The sequence below is a fragment of the Pan troglodytes genome, chromosome 4 (genome assembly GCF_028858775.2).
Source record: "Pan troglodytes isolate AG18354 chromosome 4, NHGRI_mPanTro3-v2.0_pri, whole genome shotgun sequence".
Taxonomy (NCBI): domain Eukaryota; kingdom Metazoa; phylum Chordata; class Mammalia; order Primates; family Hominidae; genus Pan; species Pan troglodytes.
Genome location: NC_072402.2, coordinates 147830007 through 147846563, shown reverse-complemented (window position 1 = coordinate 147846563; position 16557 = coordinate 147830007). Strand labels below are relative to the sequence as shown.

Sequence of the window (16557 nt, the reverse complement as noted above, 5' to 3'; positions counted from 1 at the left end):
GGTCTGGTTAAAACATGATCATCCTGCCTGTCTCTCATCTCCCCACTTTTCAGCAAACCCCAGATGGAGGGACGCTAGGCCCAGAGATCAAAGGCAGCCAGGATAAGAGCTTGTGGGGTGCCTTGACAAGTCCCTGGTTCCCACACTTCACTACTCAGACCCTGGGGCTTTTCCCCAGGGACAGGGGCTGCCTTGTCCCCAGCTAGTGAGAAAAGAAACAGCCTCTGGTCCTCTGGCCAGCCCTGGGATGGACAAGGGAACTGTGCTGCGCAGAGACCAGGGCCCTCACAGGGAATGGGAGGGAGAAGTGGTTGTGGGTGGGAGCTGCCAGATACCCTCCTCCCATCCCAGGTGCAGAGTGGGGCTGAGGTCCTTCCTTGCACTCAGCACCTGTCCTGACCTCCCTACAGACCTTTTTGCCTTTGAAGTGGATGGCTCCGGAGAGCATCTTCAACAGCCTCTACACCACCCTGAGTGACGTGTGGTCCTTTGGGATCCTGCTCTGGGAGATCTTCACCTTGGGTATGCTTGCTTCCTCCTCCAGCCCTCGGCATCCTGGCCTGGTGTCTACCTCGACCACTCATGCCTCTGGCCTGGTGGGGCTATGGGACAAGCCCTGATACAGGGATCCTGGTTCAGGTCCCAGCTCTGCTACCTTCTCCCTGCTGTGTGATGTTAGCAAATTCTTTGCCCTCTCTGGGTCTCTTTATCTCCCTGTCTGAGTATTGACAGGTTTGAACAGTGACATCAGAAAGCCTGCTTGGCTCTCACATTCTGGCTGTCTATCCTGGGGAGGGTTGTGGTCTCTGTCCAGAGCCCATGAAGGAGCCCACAGTTCCAAATGCCAGGGGCACTGCCCCCTTACCCATACCAGGGCCAGCATGGCTCTCCTTGTCCTGTAGAAGAGGGTGCCCTGCCACTTTTCCACCCCTGAGCCTGTGTATCTCTTGTCTCTGCTCCCCAACAGGTGGCACCCCTTACCCAGAGCTGCCCATGAACGAGCAGTTCTACAATGCCATCAAACGGGGTTACCGCATGGCCCAGCCTGCCCATGCCTCCGACGAGATGTGAGTGGAGTCTCATGCATTTGGGAGGATTTTGTGCTGCAAACAATAGATATCCAACTCTACTGGCTTAAACCAAAGATGAGAGATTTGTTAGCTCAGAAATCTAGAAAGCCTTGGTGTAACTGGATCCAGCCATTCAAAGGATGGCATCAGGAACCTCTTGTTCTAGCCCTGAGCTCTGCTTTGCTCTGTGTGGCCTCATTTTCAGGCCAGCATTGCCCAAATGGCTACCAGCAGTGCCAGTCTCATGTCCTACTGCTTGCTCCATAGTGCCAGCAAAAGTCCCAGAGCTGACCTTCAAGGGCTCAGGTGGGGTCACATGCCATCAAGAACCAACTGTGGAAACTGCAGGGCTGAAAACTGTTGGCGAAGGTTGGCTCCTGTGCTCACCCAGGCGTAGTCAACCTCTGGAACCATGTGGAATGGGGGCTCTGAGAGAGCCTCCCAAGGGAATATCCAGAGACAGGACCTCTGGATACACCCAGCCACCACTTCCCTCCAGCTCCTTTCCATGGCTCACCTTGTTCTGAGAGGCAGCAGCCTCCTGCTCCCCCAGCCCTGCCTTGTCTCCTGAACCCTGGGCCAGAGGCCCTGACCCTTCTCCCTATCCCCAGCTATGAGATCATGCAGAAGTGCTGGGAAGAGAAGTTTGAGATTCGGCCCCCCTTCTCCCAGCTGGTGCTGCTTCTCGAGAGACTGTTGGGCGAAGGTTACAAAAAGGTATGTTGAGGCAGGGTAGGGGTGGAGCATGGAGAGCTCTGGTGCAGAAGTCAGACACCGAGTACAAGGCTCTGCGTGATGGGCTGGCATTTAGGGGACCACCCTTTGTCCTCTCTGGGCCTCAGTTTCCCTGCTGGTTCTAGGAGGGGATGGGCTGGCGCTATGAGTTTATTTTAGCAGCAGAGAGCTTTATGAAATGGAATCCTACATGGAAGCTGATTGATTAGATGCAGGGAGGGGGCCTAGAGCACTGTCTGTCCTGCTGCCTCCCTCAGGCCTTTACCTCCATACCGAACCGTGGGGCTCCTTCAGAAGTGTGAATAACCCCAGGTTACATGACCATGAACCGCCTGACCACTTGGATCCTGTCACAGGATTGTCCAAGGCCCAAAGAGCCAGTAGGGCCCTGAAACCCTGCCCCGTCCAACAACACGGGTCCAAGTGAGGAGGAAATATACATGGCCTTTGACACAGAGGCAGCTCCTTCTTTGGGTCCATTTCTCACCCCCACTGCCCCCCGGGGATGGTCCCAGGGACCTGGGAGATGGAGTAAGGTCATCACCACTTCACAGCAAAGGAAACTGAGGCCCTGAAGAAGGACGCTGAGGCAGCATGAGAGCCTGTGCCTGTCTGCTCTGAAGTGGGGGAAGAGTTAGAGTCCTGGGTGCTGGTCTGATAACTGCCCCTCCCTGGGTGGTTCTGAGCTCACCATGCCTTGTAAGATTCTATGTGAGGTAGGAGGGCAGCTCAACCGTGTGGCTTGGGCAAATCCCTTTCCCCTCTGAGCAGCGGGGGTCTTATTTATACAAAGGGGGATGGGCTCGGTTAGAAGATCCCTGAAGGCATTTCTGGCCTGACCATCCCTGTTTCTTTGGTTCTCCCTGCCCCGGGAGCAGAAGTACCAGCAGGTGGATGAGGAGTTTCTGAGGAGTGACCACCCAGCCATCCTTCGGTCCCAGGCCCGCTTGCCTGGGTTCCATGGCCTCCGATCTCCCCTGGACACCAGCTCCGTCCTCTATACTGCCGTGCAGCCCAATGAGGGTGACAACGACTATATCATCCCCCTGCCTGACCCCAAACCCGAGGTTGCTGACGAGGGCCCACTGGAGGGTTCCCCCAGCCTAGCCAGGTAGCCACCCTGGCTTGGGGCCAAGGAAATTGTGCACAGTGTGTGTGTGTGTGTGTGTGTGTGTGTGTGTGTGTGTGTGTGTGCGCGCGCGCGCTCTGTCAGGTTTGCCTCAGAGGTAAGTTACGTAGGGTAAGTACTTATCCCTACCAATGAATAGAAGAGAGAATGGAACTCATTTGAACTTTGATGCCCTGAGGTGGAAAGGGCAGGCTAGTAAAAACAAAAGTATGGGCTGGGACTTACTTGCAAGGTAGCTATTTCCTTTAAGGGAGCCCCCAGAGGTTATCTATACTCTCTTATCTCTAGGTCCTGTCCTAGCCCCAAGAAGTAGAAGCAAACCTATTTAGCATCCCCAGCACCCCAGCTGTTACTCATGGCCAGCCTGAGGCCTATGTTCTGTTCTTCAGCACCATGCCCTGGGGCCAGAGGGAGCCTGCTTGGTTGTAGGAGTCAGAGGTGCCTAAAGGAATTCAGGACAGAATTCAGACTGGGAAGGAGATTCGTGGTTTTCTTTTGCCTTGGGAAGTGGTGAAGTTACAGCTCAGAGGGGGCCTTATAGGAGGACCCTGCTGTTGCGTGGACTTGATGTCCACACAGGATCTCCCCTTAACTGGAGAGAAGGGCTCCCCATGAGGCTACGCCCACCTCCAAAGCGAGATCCAGCCCAAGGTGAAGTGGCTGGAGCCCCAGGCTGGGGTACTGTCCCAACTCTGCCACTAGCCGCTGAGACCTGGGAAGGCTTCTCCTCTGCGAGCCTCAGTTTCTCCATATGTGCCAGGAGTGCACACCGGCCTTAGAAGGCTCCGAAGGCCCTCATTGCTCTAACTGTTGAAGAGGCCAACCATCCAAGAGTCCCAGTGGATGGCGCAGAGGAGTGAAGTGCAGCGCTCACACAGCTTGAGGTGTGAATGCTCACCCTGTTTTGTGCCCTCAGACAAGCTGCTTCACTGTCTAAACATTGGTGTCCTCTTCTTTTTTTTTTTTATTATTTTTATTTATTTATTTATTTATTTTTGAGATGGAGTTTCGCTCTTGTTGCCCAGGCTGGAGTGCAATGGCGTGATCTCGGCTCACTGCAACCTCCACCTCCCAGGTTCAAGCAATTCTCCTGCCTCAGCCTCCCAAGTAGCTGGAATTACAGGCATGCAGCACCACGCCTGGCTAATTTTGTATTTTTAGTAGAGATGGGGTTTCTCCATGTGAGGCTGGTCTCGACCTCCTGACCTCAGGTGATCCGCCTGCCTCGGCCTCCCAAAGTGCTGGGATTATAGATGTGAGCCACCACGCCCGGCCAGTGTCTTCTTCTATAAAATACAAACAGTAAAAGTACTTCTATTAGGCAGTCATTGCAAGGATTAAATGAGATAGCATACACCTTTAGGAGTGCAGAGGAGGGAGATGCTGGTGGGTGAGAAATGAGCTTTGGAGCCAGCTGACCCTGCTCTGAAGTTCCAGCTCCTGCACTTCCCTGCTGTGTGAAGTGGGGCAGTGATATAACCTCTCTGAGCCACACTTTCCTCACGGTGCAGGCCTTGCATAGTTTTCACAAGAGTTAAATGAGCTGGAGTGTGTGAAGCCTACAGTGCAGGGGTGGACACACCGAAGGCTCTTCATGACTGCTGCTGGAATCCTCCTGGGCTCCTTCCTAGCCCCTCACTCACTGCCTCTTTCCTCTAGCTCCACCCTGAATGAAGTCAACACCTCCTCAACCATCTCCTGTGACAGCCCCCTGGAGCCCCAGGACGAACCAGAGCCAGAGCCCCAGCTTGAGCTCCAGGTGGAGCCGGAGCCAGAGCTGGAACAGTTGCCGGATTCGGGGTGCCCTGCGCCTCGGGCGGAAGCAGAGGATAGCTTCCTGTAGGGGGCTGGCCCCTACCCTGCCCTGCCTGAAGCTCCCCCTCTGCCAGCACCCAGCATCTCCTGGCCTGGCCTGGCCGGGCTTCCTGTCAGCCAGGCTGCCCTTATCAGCTGTCCCCTTCTGGAAGCTTTCTGCTCCTGACGTGTTGTGCCCCAAACCCTGGGGCTGGCTTAGGAGGCAAGAAAACTGCAGGGGCCGTGACCAGCCCTCTGCCTCCAGGGAGGCCAACTGACTCTGAGCCAGGGTTCCCCCAGGGAACTCAGTTTTCCCATATGTAAGATGAGAAAGTTGGGCTTGATGACCCAGAATCTAGGATTCTCTCCCTGGCTGACAGGTAGGGAGACCGAATCCCTCCCTGGGAAGATTCTTGGAGTTACTGAGGTGGTAAATTAACTTTTTTCTGTTCAGCCAGCTACCCCTCAAGGAATCATAGCTCTCTCCTCGCACTTTTATCCACCTAGGAGCTAGGGAAGAGACCCTAGCATCCCTGGCTGCTGGCTGAGCTAGGGCCTAGCCTTGAGCAGTGTTGCCTCATCCAGAAGAAAGCCAGTCTCCTCCCTATGATGCCAGTCCCTGCGTTCCCTGGCCCGAGCTGGTCTGGGGCCATTAGGCAGCCTAGTTAATGCTGGAGGCTGAGCCAAGTACAGGACACCCCCAGCCTGCAGCCCTTGCCCAGGGCACTTGGAGCACACGTGGCCATAGCAAGTGCCCGTGTCCCTGTCCTTCAGGCCCATCAGTCCTGGGGCTTTTTCTTTATCACCCTCAGTCTTAATCCATTCACCAGAGTCTAGAAGGCCAGACGGGCCCCGCATCTGTGATGAGAATGTAAATGTGCCAGTGTGGAGTGGCCACGTGTGTGTGCCAGTATATGGCCCTGGCTCTGCATTGGACCTGCTATGAGGCTTTAGAGGAATCCCTCACCCTCTCTGGGCCTCAGTTTTCCCCTTCAAAAAATGAATAAGTCGGACTTATTAACTCTGAGTGCCTTGCCAGCACTAACCTTCTAGAGTATTCCAGGTGGTTGCACATTTGTCCAGATGAAGCAAGGCCATATACCCTAAACTTCCATCCTGGGGGTCAGCTGGGCTCCTGGGAGATTCCAGATCACACATCACACTCTGGGGACTCAGGAACCATGCCCCTTCCCCAGGCCCCCAGCAAGTCTCAAGAACACAGCTGCACAGGCCTTGACTTAGAGTGACAGCCGGTGTCCTGGAAAGCCCCCAGCAGCTGCCCCAGGGACATGGGAAGACCACGGGACCTCTTTCACTACCCACGATGACCTCCGGGGGTATCCTGGGCAAAAGGGACAAAGAGGGCAAATGAGATCACCTCCTGCAGCCCACCACTCCAGCACCTGTGCCGAGGTCTGCGTCGAAGACAGAATGGACAGTGAGGACAGTTATGTCTTGTAAAAGACAAGAAGCTTCAGATGGGTACCCCAAGAAGGATGTGAGAGGTGGGCGCTTTGGAGGTTTGCCCCTCACCCACCAGCTGCCCCATCCCTGAGGCAGCGCTCCATGGGGGTATGGTTTTGTCACTGCCCAGACCTAGCAGTGACATCTCATTGTCCCCAGCCCAGTGGGCATTGAAGGTGCCAGGGGAGTCAGGGTTGTAGCCAAGACGCCCCCGCACGGGGAGGGTTGGGAAGGGGGTGCAGGAAGCTCAACCCCTCTGGGCACCAACCCTGCATTGCAGGTTGGCACCTTACTTCCCTGGGATCCCCAGAGTTGGTCCAAGGAGGGAGAGTGGGTTCTCAATACGGTACCAAAGATATAATCACCTAGGTTTACAAATATTTTTAGGACTCACGTTAACTCACATTTATACAGCAGAAATGCTATTTTGTATGCTGTTAAGTTTTTCTATCTGTGTACTTTTTTTTAAGGGAAAGATTTTAATATTAAACCTGGTGCTTCTCACTCACAGACTTTGTGGTCTCTCTCGGGTTTGGGTTCCTGCCCGTAGGGAGTGTGGAGTGGGGCACATGAGGCTCACCCAGACGCAGACCCCCAGACAGGTCCCTTCAGCTCTGAGTCTCATTTCATTCATCTGTAAAGTGGGGATTTTCGCTCTCCCACCCCTCGCTGGAAGCTGGGGGGCCTAGACCTTGGGCTTGGTTTCCCAAGGTGGGAAGCGAGCAGGCTTTTCTGGCTCCACAGAGCCTGGCCTTGAGTCGGGCAGGAGGGTGTGGGGCTGCAGGGCTGCTCCAAGGCTCTGGTGCTGAGGCGTCTCACTGCCTCCACCATGTGCTTTGGCTTTGGCTATCAGCTGGGACACCCTCCCCTCCACTCCGCCCACAGGCCCGGATTGAGGCTGGCGTGCTCTGTGACAGGCAGCTGCTAGAGCCCAGATTCCAGGTCCAGGTGAGTCATGATCAGGCCCCAGGTAGGAGAAGGGCAGACAGAGTGTCCAAAAGCGTGAGAGCACGAAGTGAGGAGAAGGTGGAGAAGAGAGAAGAGGAAGAGGAAGAGGAAGAGAGGAAGCGGAGGGAACTGCGGCCAGGGTAAGGATAGGGGAGGGAATAGGGTGGCGACCAGGCTGTGGCTTTGAGGGCAGAGGGGTGTAGACCTGGCAGGACCCAGACCCCTCACGGCTGCAGCATCTCAGGGGTTGTGGGGCCGGCACGAGTCATAGGCTCTCCTGCCGAGCCCAGGCCTGTGGGACCCCGGCAGCAACACAGGGCCAGGGGCAATAGGGTTGCTGGGGGCAGGGGACAGAGTGCTAGGGCCCTCCCACCTGGGCCCAGAGTCCTGTACTTGGCTCACTTGAGGTGGACCAGGTGTCAGCCTCAGATCCATCACTGTGTGTCCTCAGCCCCTCCCTTGCTCTCTCTGAGCTGGGGAAACGGCATCTTCATTTGAGTGGGTGCGGGAAGGACCTCATTTTGGAACCACAGGCCTCCCTGGACTGCCTCCAGGAGTCTGGGGCTGTGGCTTCAAGTGGGGAAAAGAATGGAGCCATGGGACAGCTCTGACTCACAGGCCCAGCCGCCAACTCAGGGGCAGCTGAGCCACACCAGGGAAAATACCCGACGGCTATAAGGCCTGGCCATACAAAGCCCACCGTCCCAGGGATCCTGGCTTCAGAAAACACCCAGAGCCTGTGACTTCTCTTCTAGCTGTGGCAGGAGATGAATGAGGTGATACCCGGATCTGCCTTGTAAAGAAAATAACTAGCCCACATTCCAGACAGGGATTATCTTTGCTGATGCAAAAGCCTCTGTCTGGAGGTCAGAAGATCTCAGCTCCCTGTGTCTCAGGCCTGCTCCTTATGGGAACTTGAGTGGATTACACCACATCAGGCCTCAGTTTCCCCAGAGGTAAATGGAGCTAGATGCCACACTAAGACAAAGGATGATAAAAATCTGACTACCACTATCCAACAGTTACTATGCCCCAAGGCTGTCTGGTTGCTTCACACACATTAGCTCATTTTACTCTCCCAAAAGCCCAGTGACCTGAGTCCTACTATTATCCCATGTTACAGATGAGACACCAGTCCAAGCTGTTGTTGTTTTGTTTTGTTTTTGTTTTTCTAGTTAAAGAAGTTTATTCAAGGGCAAAGTGTGAGGGTAGTCGTCAGGAAACAGGAAAACCAGAGAATGGTGATCAGTGCTTCCCTGTGTGGGGCAAGGTGAGGATGGTTTATATAGCCAGAAACAGGGGTGGGTAACACAATTACATTTTCCATACAAAGGTTAACGTAGAGCTACAAGATTTGATTGGCTACTATTGACTACACTTTAAGGGGGCTGCTTAACACTCATTTGTAAAGAGGTAATGATCACCAGCGTGTCATTTAGTCCAGGTTTGAATAAAGAATGGGGAGCCTGGTTAAAGTATAACATTCTCAACACAAAAATCAAGAGGCAATGGTCAGAGAGCAGTCCTGTGATGTGACTCAGTTTCCAGGGCTTAACTTTTCCCATTGGCATAATGAATTGGGGAGCTCCTGAAATTTTATTTTATTTTTACAATTTTGATTTGCATTCAAACCAAATCAAATGTGCATTCAGGGAGGTTTTGAAGTGACTTGCCCAAGATCATCTGGTCAGTGTGGCAGGGATGGGAGAGGAGCCCAGGTCAGACTGACTCCCAAGTCAGCACTCAGGGAGGTAAAGCACCCACCCAAAGTTGCAGAGCTAGGGACTGGGGAAGCCTGCGACAAAACTCCTATCTTCTGTCTCCAGACCTTCTGGTACTGTGTTTCCCCAAGAGAAAGGATAGGAAAGGACTGGATGAGAAAGGAAAGCTAACATCATCTGAGAGCTAGAGAAAAATAATAAAAACTCATTTGTGGGAGGGCTTGGGCCTCTCAGGCCCCTGTGCAGAGGGCAGGCAGGGTCTGGGGTAACCACAGGTCAGCCCCTGCTGGGCTCCTGCCTCCCAGTTTCTCCCCTCAGGCGGGCCCAGGGAAGACGGGTGAGCTGGGATTTTCCTCCCAGACAGATGAGCCACTTGGACTGCACAATTCTTCCGCCACCCCACTCACGGCCGGGGTTCTTGTTCCTGGAAAAAGAGGGAAAGACTGAAAGGAGCTATTTCTGCCGGGGCCCTGACCTGCAGCTGATGAGGGTCTCACAGCTCCCATTCACGTCCCTTCTTCTTTGAATCAGGGCACCGTCTCTAACAGACCCCTTTTATTTTAGTTATAATGTTCGGTTTTGCAATTAAAAATTATTTTTAATGGGCATCAGGATATTTCCTTCTGTCTTTGAATATGCCTTTTGTTTCTAATTTGTGCAACTATAACTTCACGTGAACCTCATGGATTTTGGCTTAGGCAAGTGGCTTCTACGTAATTAGCAGTGATTCCATCTTAATAAGGTCCTGTGATCTGACAAAAAAAAAAAACTACTTGATACAAGTATTTATGTCATATATGCCTGTATTTAAAAATCCATTACCAAAATACATAATATAGAAAGAGAAGGTCTTCTTTGAGTATTTTTATATGTTAAATGCAGTAACATTTTAAATCTTTATTCTCTTTATTCAGCAACTCTGTGTGTACAAATTTATCTTGTTGAAATTCTGCCTCTCACTATAAATAGTTTAGTTATATTTTTCAAAGTTGTTTTCTTTATATCCATACTAATATTTGTATCTGTACCTATCTACATAGAATATAGCTATAATCTTCAACAAAACTCCCATTTGTCATTGTGCAACTTTTTGTTTTTCACTTAACACTATATCATGGGCATACTCATAGGTCCATGGGAAATACAGATATTAATGCATTCATTTTGAGAGATGCACATAGTTTAAAAGCAAGCCTGTGCCAGACATTATTTAACCAATGTCAGAAATGCAAAATGCTTGTTCCCCAGTGCCACAAAGAAATAGCACTCGAACATAAATTTAATTTCCTCAGCAAGGCAATTTTTACTTTCTGCAGAAAGGGTGCTCCTGGCAGATGGAACAATGGCGAGAGCACACCTTGACAGGGGAGGGGAAGAGGTTCTTATTCCTGACACAGGTAGCCTCTACTGCTGCATTGTTCCCCTATTGGCTAGGGTTGGACCGCATAGTCTAAGCTAATTCCAATTGGTTATTCGAAAAAAAGAGCAGGAGTATGAGCTGGAGTGCCGGGGTGAGTAGTTTGGTGGGAAGGGTGGATACAGAACAGGTGGCTCAGGATGAGTCAGGATGGAGCAGGTGACTCAGGTCAAAGCAGGTGACCAGGGGAACAGATGTGAACTACTGATTAGGACTGGTGGGAAAGTTGTTTACTGAAACCAGAAGCAAGGGGGCGAAGAGATCCAGGAAGTTAAACTTTAAAATGGAGAATCAAAGAATAAGAGAGCTGAACATATTGACATACTGATTCTTTGAAGAGAAACTTGGGGTTCACTATATTTAACACCAATCTCCTACTGAGGGGCATTTGGACTATTTCCCATTTTTTAGAGTTATAAGTTATGCTACAATGGCCATTATTTATAAAGTATGTTTGTTTTTGCATATTTAAGTATTTGTTTCCATAGCATAAATTCCTAGACATTGAGTTGTTGAGTAAAGAGAATAAACATTTAAAACGTTACTGAAGTCTAAAAATTCCCTTTTAAGTACATATAGTGCCCTGGGCGGCTAAGAAAATCAAACATACAAACAACAGAAACAACGTTATTTAATTCTAGCTAAGTACCCTGGACTGGTGGAGGAAGTATGGACCCTCTTTGGTTTATTGAGAAAAGTCATAAGTGGGTGACAGAAAAGAATTGAAGACAGAAATGCGCCAAGCTGAAACATTCTCCTTGGCATAACCAGAAACACCAAGAGGACTTGGCAAGGCAGGAAGCTTCCCACAGTGCCATTCAGTGCTGCTGCAGCTCTACTAATCCATCACCCCACATCTAGACAGGGCATCCCACCCGTCGGGAAACCCAGCCTTCCCTCACCACCCTGCTCTGCCCCAGTCCCTCGTGGTGTAGGGTGTGCTCCTACCAGGGGTCCCATCGGATCCTCACGATTAGCCTGTGAGAGGAGCCTCCAGATGAGGAAGCTGAGGCTCAGAGCTATCAAGTGGCTTGGCTACAGTCACTGCAGGGAGGCTCTTGCCTTCCAGCCTCCCCGCTCCTACCTTCCCGGGGGGGTGTCTAGGTCCAGTTCCAGATCTCAGAGTGGCCAGCAGGCTGAGCCCTGGGGTCAGGGGCCAGCTGCCTACACAGAATGTGGCTCCTGGAATTTCTTGGGTTGGGGGGGCGGGCTTCTCCTTGGGATGGGGTTCTGGGGCCGCTCTGGGCCATGAAAGTTTCCCACAGCTTGGAAGAAAATCTGCCACCGCTGTGTAGGGGTCTGGCGAGGGGCCATTGGCCTGGGGCAGGGACCTGGGGACATCACAGAAGCCAAACTGTCTCCGTGTACCACCCCCTCCCAGCTGGCTCTTCCCTCACCCACGTGTTCTTGGCATACAGGTCTGCCCTCTCCAGCAGCTCCCACCCCCCACCTGCTCAGGGCTCCTCGCCTTCTCCTGCAGGGCTTCACAGCAGGCTGCCCTTGCCCAGCTCCCCTTTGCAGATCCACAGTCTCTGGTTTTAGATTTTGTGGGTCTTCACTGCAGGAACTAGAAAGGTCACAAACATGGGGAAGTAACACAGTTTCTGGAAAATCACAGAATTCTAAGTCCCTGTTTTCCCTTCTGAAGAGACAAGAGGGAAGCTTCCCCATCTGAAAATTTTTCTTCTTCATTCTTGATCTTCCTGAAGCATAGTGATGGTCTTGGTGTTCCCTTGCTCAAACATCTTCAGTGGCTCCCCGTGGCCCAGCAAAGTCGAGACTCCTTCATGGAATCTTTAAGGCCCTCCCTGATCTGATTCCAACCTCTCCTACTGCCTCTCCCACATCTGCCCTCCAAGGTCCATCCACCTTGTGTGGGCCACTAGCTTCCTGACCTCTGCCCCTTTTTTTGGTGCTGCCGTCACGACCTAGAATGCCCAGTCTTTTATAGCTGAAGGTCAAAGTCTTGCTCAAGCTTCCAGCCCAGCAAAAGCTACTTTCTCCAAGAAGCTTTCCTCATTCTTCAGCTGAAAGTGGTTTCTCTTCGCATTCCTTTGTCCGTGCCTCTTATGGGCCCTCACATCTGTTCAGCATTCTTAGCCTCCCATACCCTGTGCACTCTTACGCCTCCAGGCCTTTACTGTGCTGTTTCTCCTTCATGGAACATTCCTTCCTCCTCCCTGTATCTCTCCCCCAACTCCTCACCCTTCTCACTTCCTCTCAACTCAGATAGGGCCTTCCTTGACTCTTCTCTCCGGTGATCCCAGGACATCTTGCAACTCCCCCAGTGGCCTGGTTCCTCTCCTGGCTCTGACAATAGCCTGTGAGTTGCAGAAGGGAGGGACCACAGCCGACCTGTTCACCACCATGTCCCCAGGGCCAGGGACAGTGATTGAGAAATATCTGTTGCATGCCCTTCACCTGCATTATTGTCTCACTGGATCTGAGTCAATAGCCCCTTCCCCATTTTACATAATGAAGAAACAAGGCCTTGAAAGGCCGGGGACCTGGCTGTGGTTAGGAGTGGGGAATGAATTCCTGGTCTATCTGGCTCCAAAGCCTAGGCTGTTCCCCTTTACCCTCGATCCTCCTGAGAGCCCCTGCCATTGATGAAAGTCAGTGGTTGAACATGTGGGCTCTGGCTCTGAGTTCCGGGGTTCAAAACCCAGCTCTGCCACTTAGCTGTATAACTCCAGGCAGGTTACTTACCATCTTTGAGCCTGTCTTTCTTCATCTGTAACATGGAGTAATTACAGCTTTCCCCTAAGGTGGCTGGGAGAATCAATGAGATGATCTGTGCAAATAACTCAGTCCAGAGACTGGCATGAAGAGTGTGCCCAATGGATGACCCAGAACAGTCCTTCTTCATGCCCCTGTGTTAATGCAATTATTAATAGCACCCCTTCCAGTCTCAAAGGTTCCAAATTGGATTACAAATCATGTTAATGTCCATAGATGTCAGATATTATCAGCTGCACTGTATAACACCACTTAGCTACTTGCCTTACCTCCCACCAGGCGGTGAGGTCCCTGCACGCAGGAAAGTGCTCTGAGCCTTGGCCTTCCTGGGCCCAGAACAAGGCCTGACACATGAAGCATTTGCTGAATAAATTGCTTTTGGAGGGTGGAGAGCTTCTCCTTGCTCTTCATTTATTCATTCATTCATTGGAATGTTTATACATTTCTTCATGCATCTGGCATTGACTGAGCGCTCATCTGCCAGGCAGGGCCAGGTGTAGAGGGTATAAAGAAGACCGGAAGGGAGACTGGCCCTACCAGGAAACTCCTGCTGCAGAACAAAGGGGTCAGAATGACATCACACCAATAACCACTCTCATAACTGTGCTTCTGTTGACAGCGAGAAGTGCCAGGAAACTCAGGGAGACACGAGAGACTATAAGACAGGGACTCAGTCAGGCAAAGGGAGGCTTATGGGCCAGGTGGAAGCAGAAGTATGTGGAACAGGAAGAAGGAGTGTGGGGGTGTATGCAGGAGCTGCAAGTGTTCAGTACAGCAGGGAGGGTGGATGGAGAGAGAAGAGGCAGAGATCAGATTGCAAAGGCCCCTGTAAGCCCTGCTACAGGGTATGGCCTTGATCTGCTCTATGGAGCTGGAATAGTAATGGGAGCAAATACCCCATAGTACTCCAATTCAGACACTAGAGCTCAATCCTCAGGCCTAGAGATAGGTGTGGTCGAACCTTTGTGGTCCAGGGTCAAAGAGGAACCAGTTGCCAAATTGCCATTATTCTGTCTGGGTCCCTGGCTCCTAGCTTGGGCCCACTCCACTCTCTGGTGGGGAACCTCCTGGGTCCCAGGGCATGGGCTGCAGTTGGGGTTAACTGGGCAGGAGGGTGGGGGCTAAGCTGTCCTTGACCTGGGGTCTGGAGGTTCCAGGGTCCAGGAGTCAGGCAGGGAGATGAAAACTAGGCTCTCAGTATGTGAAGTGTGACATGGCCCACACATTTCTTCAGAATTTCCTAATCCTTGGGCTGTCATGCAAACTCCTCTCAAAGTTCCTCTGCCACAGGAAGGGGTAATGTCAATCTGGGATTCTTGTTTGTCACCTTCCCGGCAGCATCACCAAGGCTTCCTCAGTCAGGGCTTACCCCACTGAGTCCCATGGCACTTCCCCACTCCGTGTCCACTAGTGGTCAGCACACCCACTGCTGGGGGAGGTCAGGATCGCCCTGTGCAGTGTGCTGGTCATTAGCGTAGGCTCTGCAGCCAGACTGCCTGCTTCCGGTCTCAGCTCTGTCATTCCCTGGCTCTGGGACTTTGGGCAAGCGAACTAACCTCTCTGAGCCTTGGTTTCCTCATCGGCAAAATGGCGATAATTAATAGAATCAGCCTCATGTGTTAAAAGCACTAAATTAGATAAATATGGAAAGAGCCTGCTGTGGTGCCTGGCACATAAACGGCACTCAGAAAATATTAGGGAGTCCAGTGTGGTGGCTCACACATGTAATCTCAGCCCTTTGGGAAGCCAAGGCAGGAGGATCGCTTGATGCCAGGAGGAGTTTGAGACCAGCTGGAGCAACACAGTGAGACCCTGTCTCAACAAAAAGAAATAGAAAATTAGTCAAGTGGGCGGTGTGTGCCTGTAGTCCTAACTACTCAGGAGGCTGAGGCAGGAGGATTGCTTGAGCCGAGGAGTTTGAGGCTTCAGTGAGCTGTAACTCTGACACTGTACTCTAGCCTGGCAACAGAATGAGACTTGCCTATAAAAAAAAGGGAAAAAGGAAAAAAAAGAGGCCAGGTGTAGTGGCTCACGCCTGTAACCCCAGCATTTTGGGAAGCCAAAACGGGCAGATCACTTGAGGTCAGGAGTTCGAGATCAGCCTCGCCAACATGGTAACCCTGCCTCTATTAAAAAAAAAAAAAATATATATATATATATATATATATATTTTTTTTTTTTTTGAGACGGAGTCTCGCTCTGTCACCCAGGCTGGAGTGCAGTGGCACAATGTTGGCTCACTGCAACCTCCGCCTCCTGGGTTCAAGTGATTCTCCTGCCTCAGCCTCCTGAGCGGCTGGGACTACAGCCACGTGCCACCACGCCTGGCTAATGTCTTGTATTTTTAGGAGAGACGGGGTTTCACTGTGTTAGCCAGGCTGGTCTCCATCTCCTGATCTCGTGATCCACCTGCCTGGGCCTCCCAAAGTGCTGGGATTATAGGTGTGAGCCACCGCACCCAGCCTCTGTCAAAAATATTAAAAAATTAGCTGGGTGTGGTGGTGGGTGCCTATAGTCCCAGCTACTCAGGAGGCTGAGGCAAGAGAATCACTTGAACCCAGGAGATGGAGGTTGCAGTGAGCTGAGATCACGCCACTGCACTCCAGCCTGGGTGACAGAATGAAACTCCATCTCAAAAAAAAAAAAAAAAAAAAAAAAGAACAAATGAAACAAAGAGAAAGGATTAGGCCTCTAAATGCCATTTTTTCCAGGCAGACAGAGTACCTTCCTGCTCACGGGGCTTTGGCATACAGCATTCATTCATTAACTCATTCACTCTTCATACATCTAAAATCAGTGGATCAGAATGGTCAGGTATACCTGTACCACAGGAGGCAGAAATGCCCTCACCAGCTGTGTGATCTTGGGAAAGTGACTTAACTTCTCTGAGCCTTGGTTTGCTCTTCAGTAAAACAAGGATAATAACCACACCTACCTCCAGAGTTGAGGATTCAATGAGAAAATTCCAAAGAGCACTGGGCGTGCTGCCTTTCACATAGTGAGCACCTGATAAACCTTTGAAGCCTGCCATGCAAGGAAAATGCTGGGATGTGGTTGAGCCCAAAAGGCCTGGGATGCATAATAAGGATACCTGCCCATCTGGCAGGAACAGGGAGGCTTCCAGGAGGCAGCGAGTCTGAAGGAGCTATAGGAATTAGCTGGATGGATAGAAATGACAGGACAAGCAGCATCCTTTGATCGTGGGGACAGAGACAGGTCCTGCCAAGGTGGCCTAGGCCATCCCTCAGGACTACTGTAGCCTCCACCCCTCTTGCTGGTTATACCCCTCCTCCGCCTAAACATGTTCCACCAGAGAGGGGTCTCTGCCAGCCTGGGTCAGGGAGAGACCCTGGGTTGGTGAGAATTGCATGAAAGCTGGGCAAGATCACACACAAACTTTGCATCCGTGTTAGGGGTGCCCAGGTTTCCTCAAGGCCATCCAGGGACTTTCAAAGGCAGTGGCCTCAGCCATGAGGGAGCATGAGAATCCGCTAGAGAGCTTGTTACCTGTGCAGGTACCCACCTCCCACCCCTAAGTCA

At 51.7% G+C, this 16557-nt stretch overlaps 1 protein-coding gene across 5 annotated transcripts in view; it reads left to right on the top strand.

Annotated features, from left to right (window-relative positions):
- PDGFRB (platelet derived growth factor receptor beta) overlaps positions 1-6700 on the top strand; it is a 42003-nt gene extending 35303 nt beyond the window's left edge. For all 5 annotated transcript variants that reach the window (XM_016954031.3, XM_016954028.3, XM_016954030.3 and 2 more), the window contains 5 exons: positions 411-522; positions 968-1067; positions 1682-1787; positions 2684-2916; positions 4594-6700. In XM_016954031.3, the coding sequence (XP_016809520.2) occupies positions 411-522; positions 968-1067; positions 1682-1787; positions 2684-2916; positions 4594-4777 (735 nt within the window). In that variant the 3' untranslated portion in view covers positions 4778-6700. The remainder of the gene's footprint in view (positions 1-410; positions 523-967; positions 1068-1681; positions 1788-2683; positions 2917-4593) is intronic.
- Positions 6701-16557: the final 9857 nt, after the last annotated feature.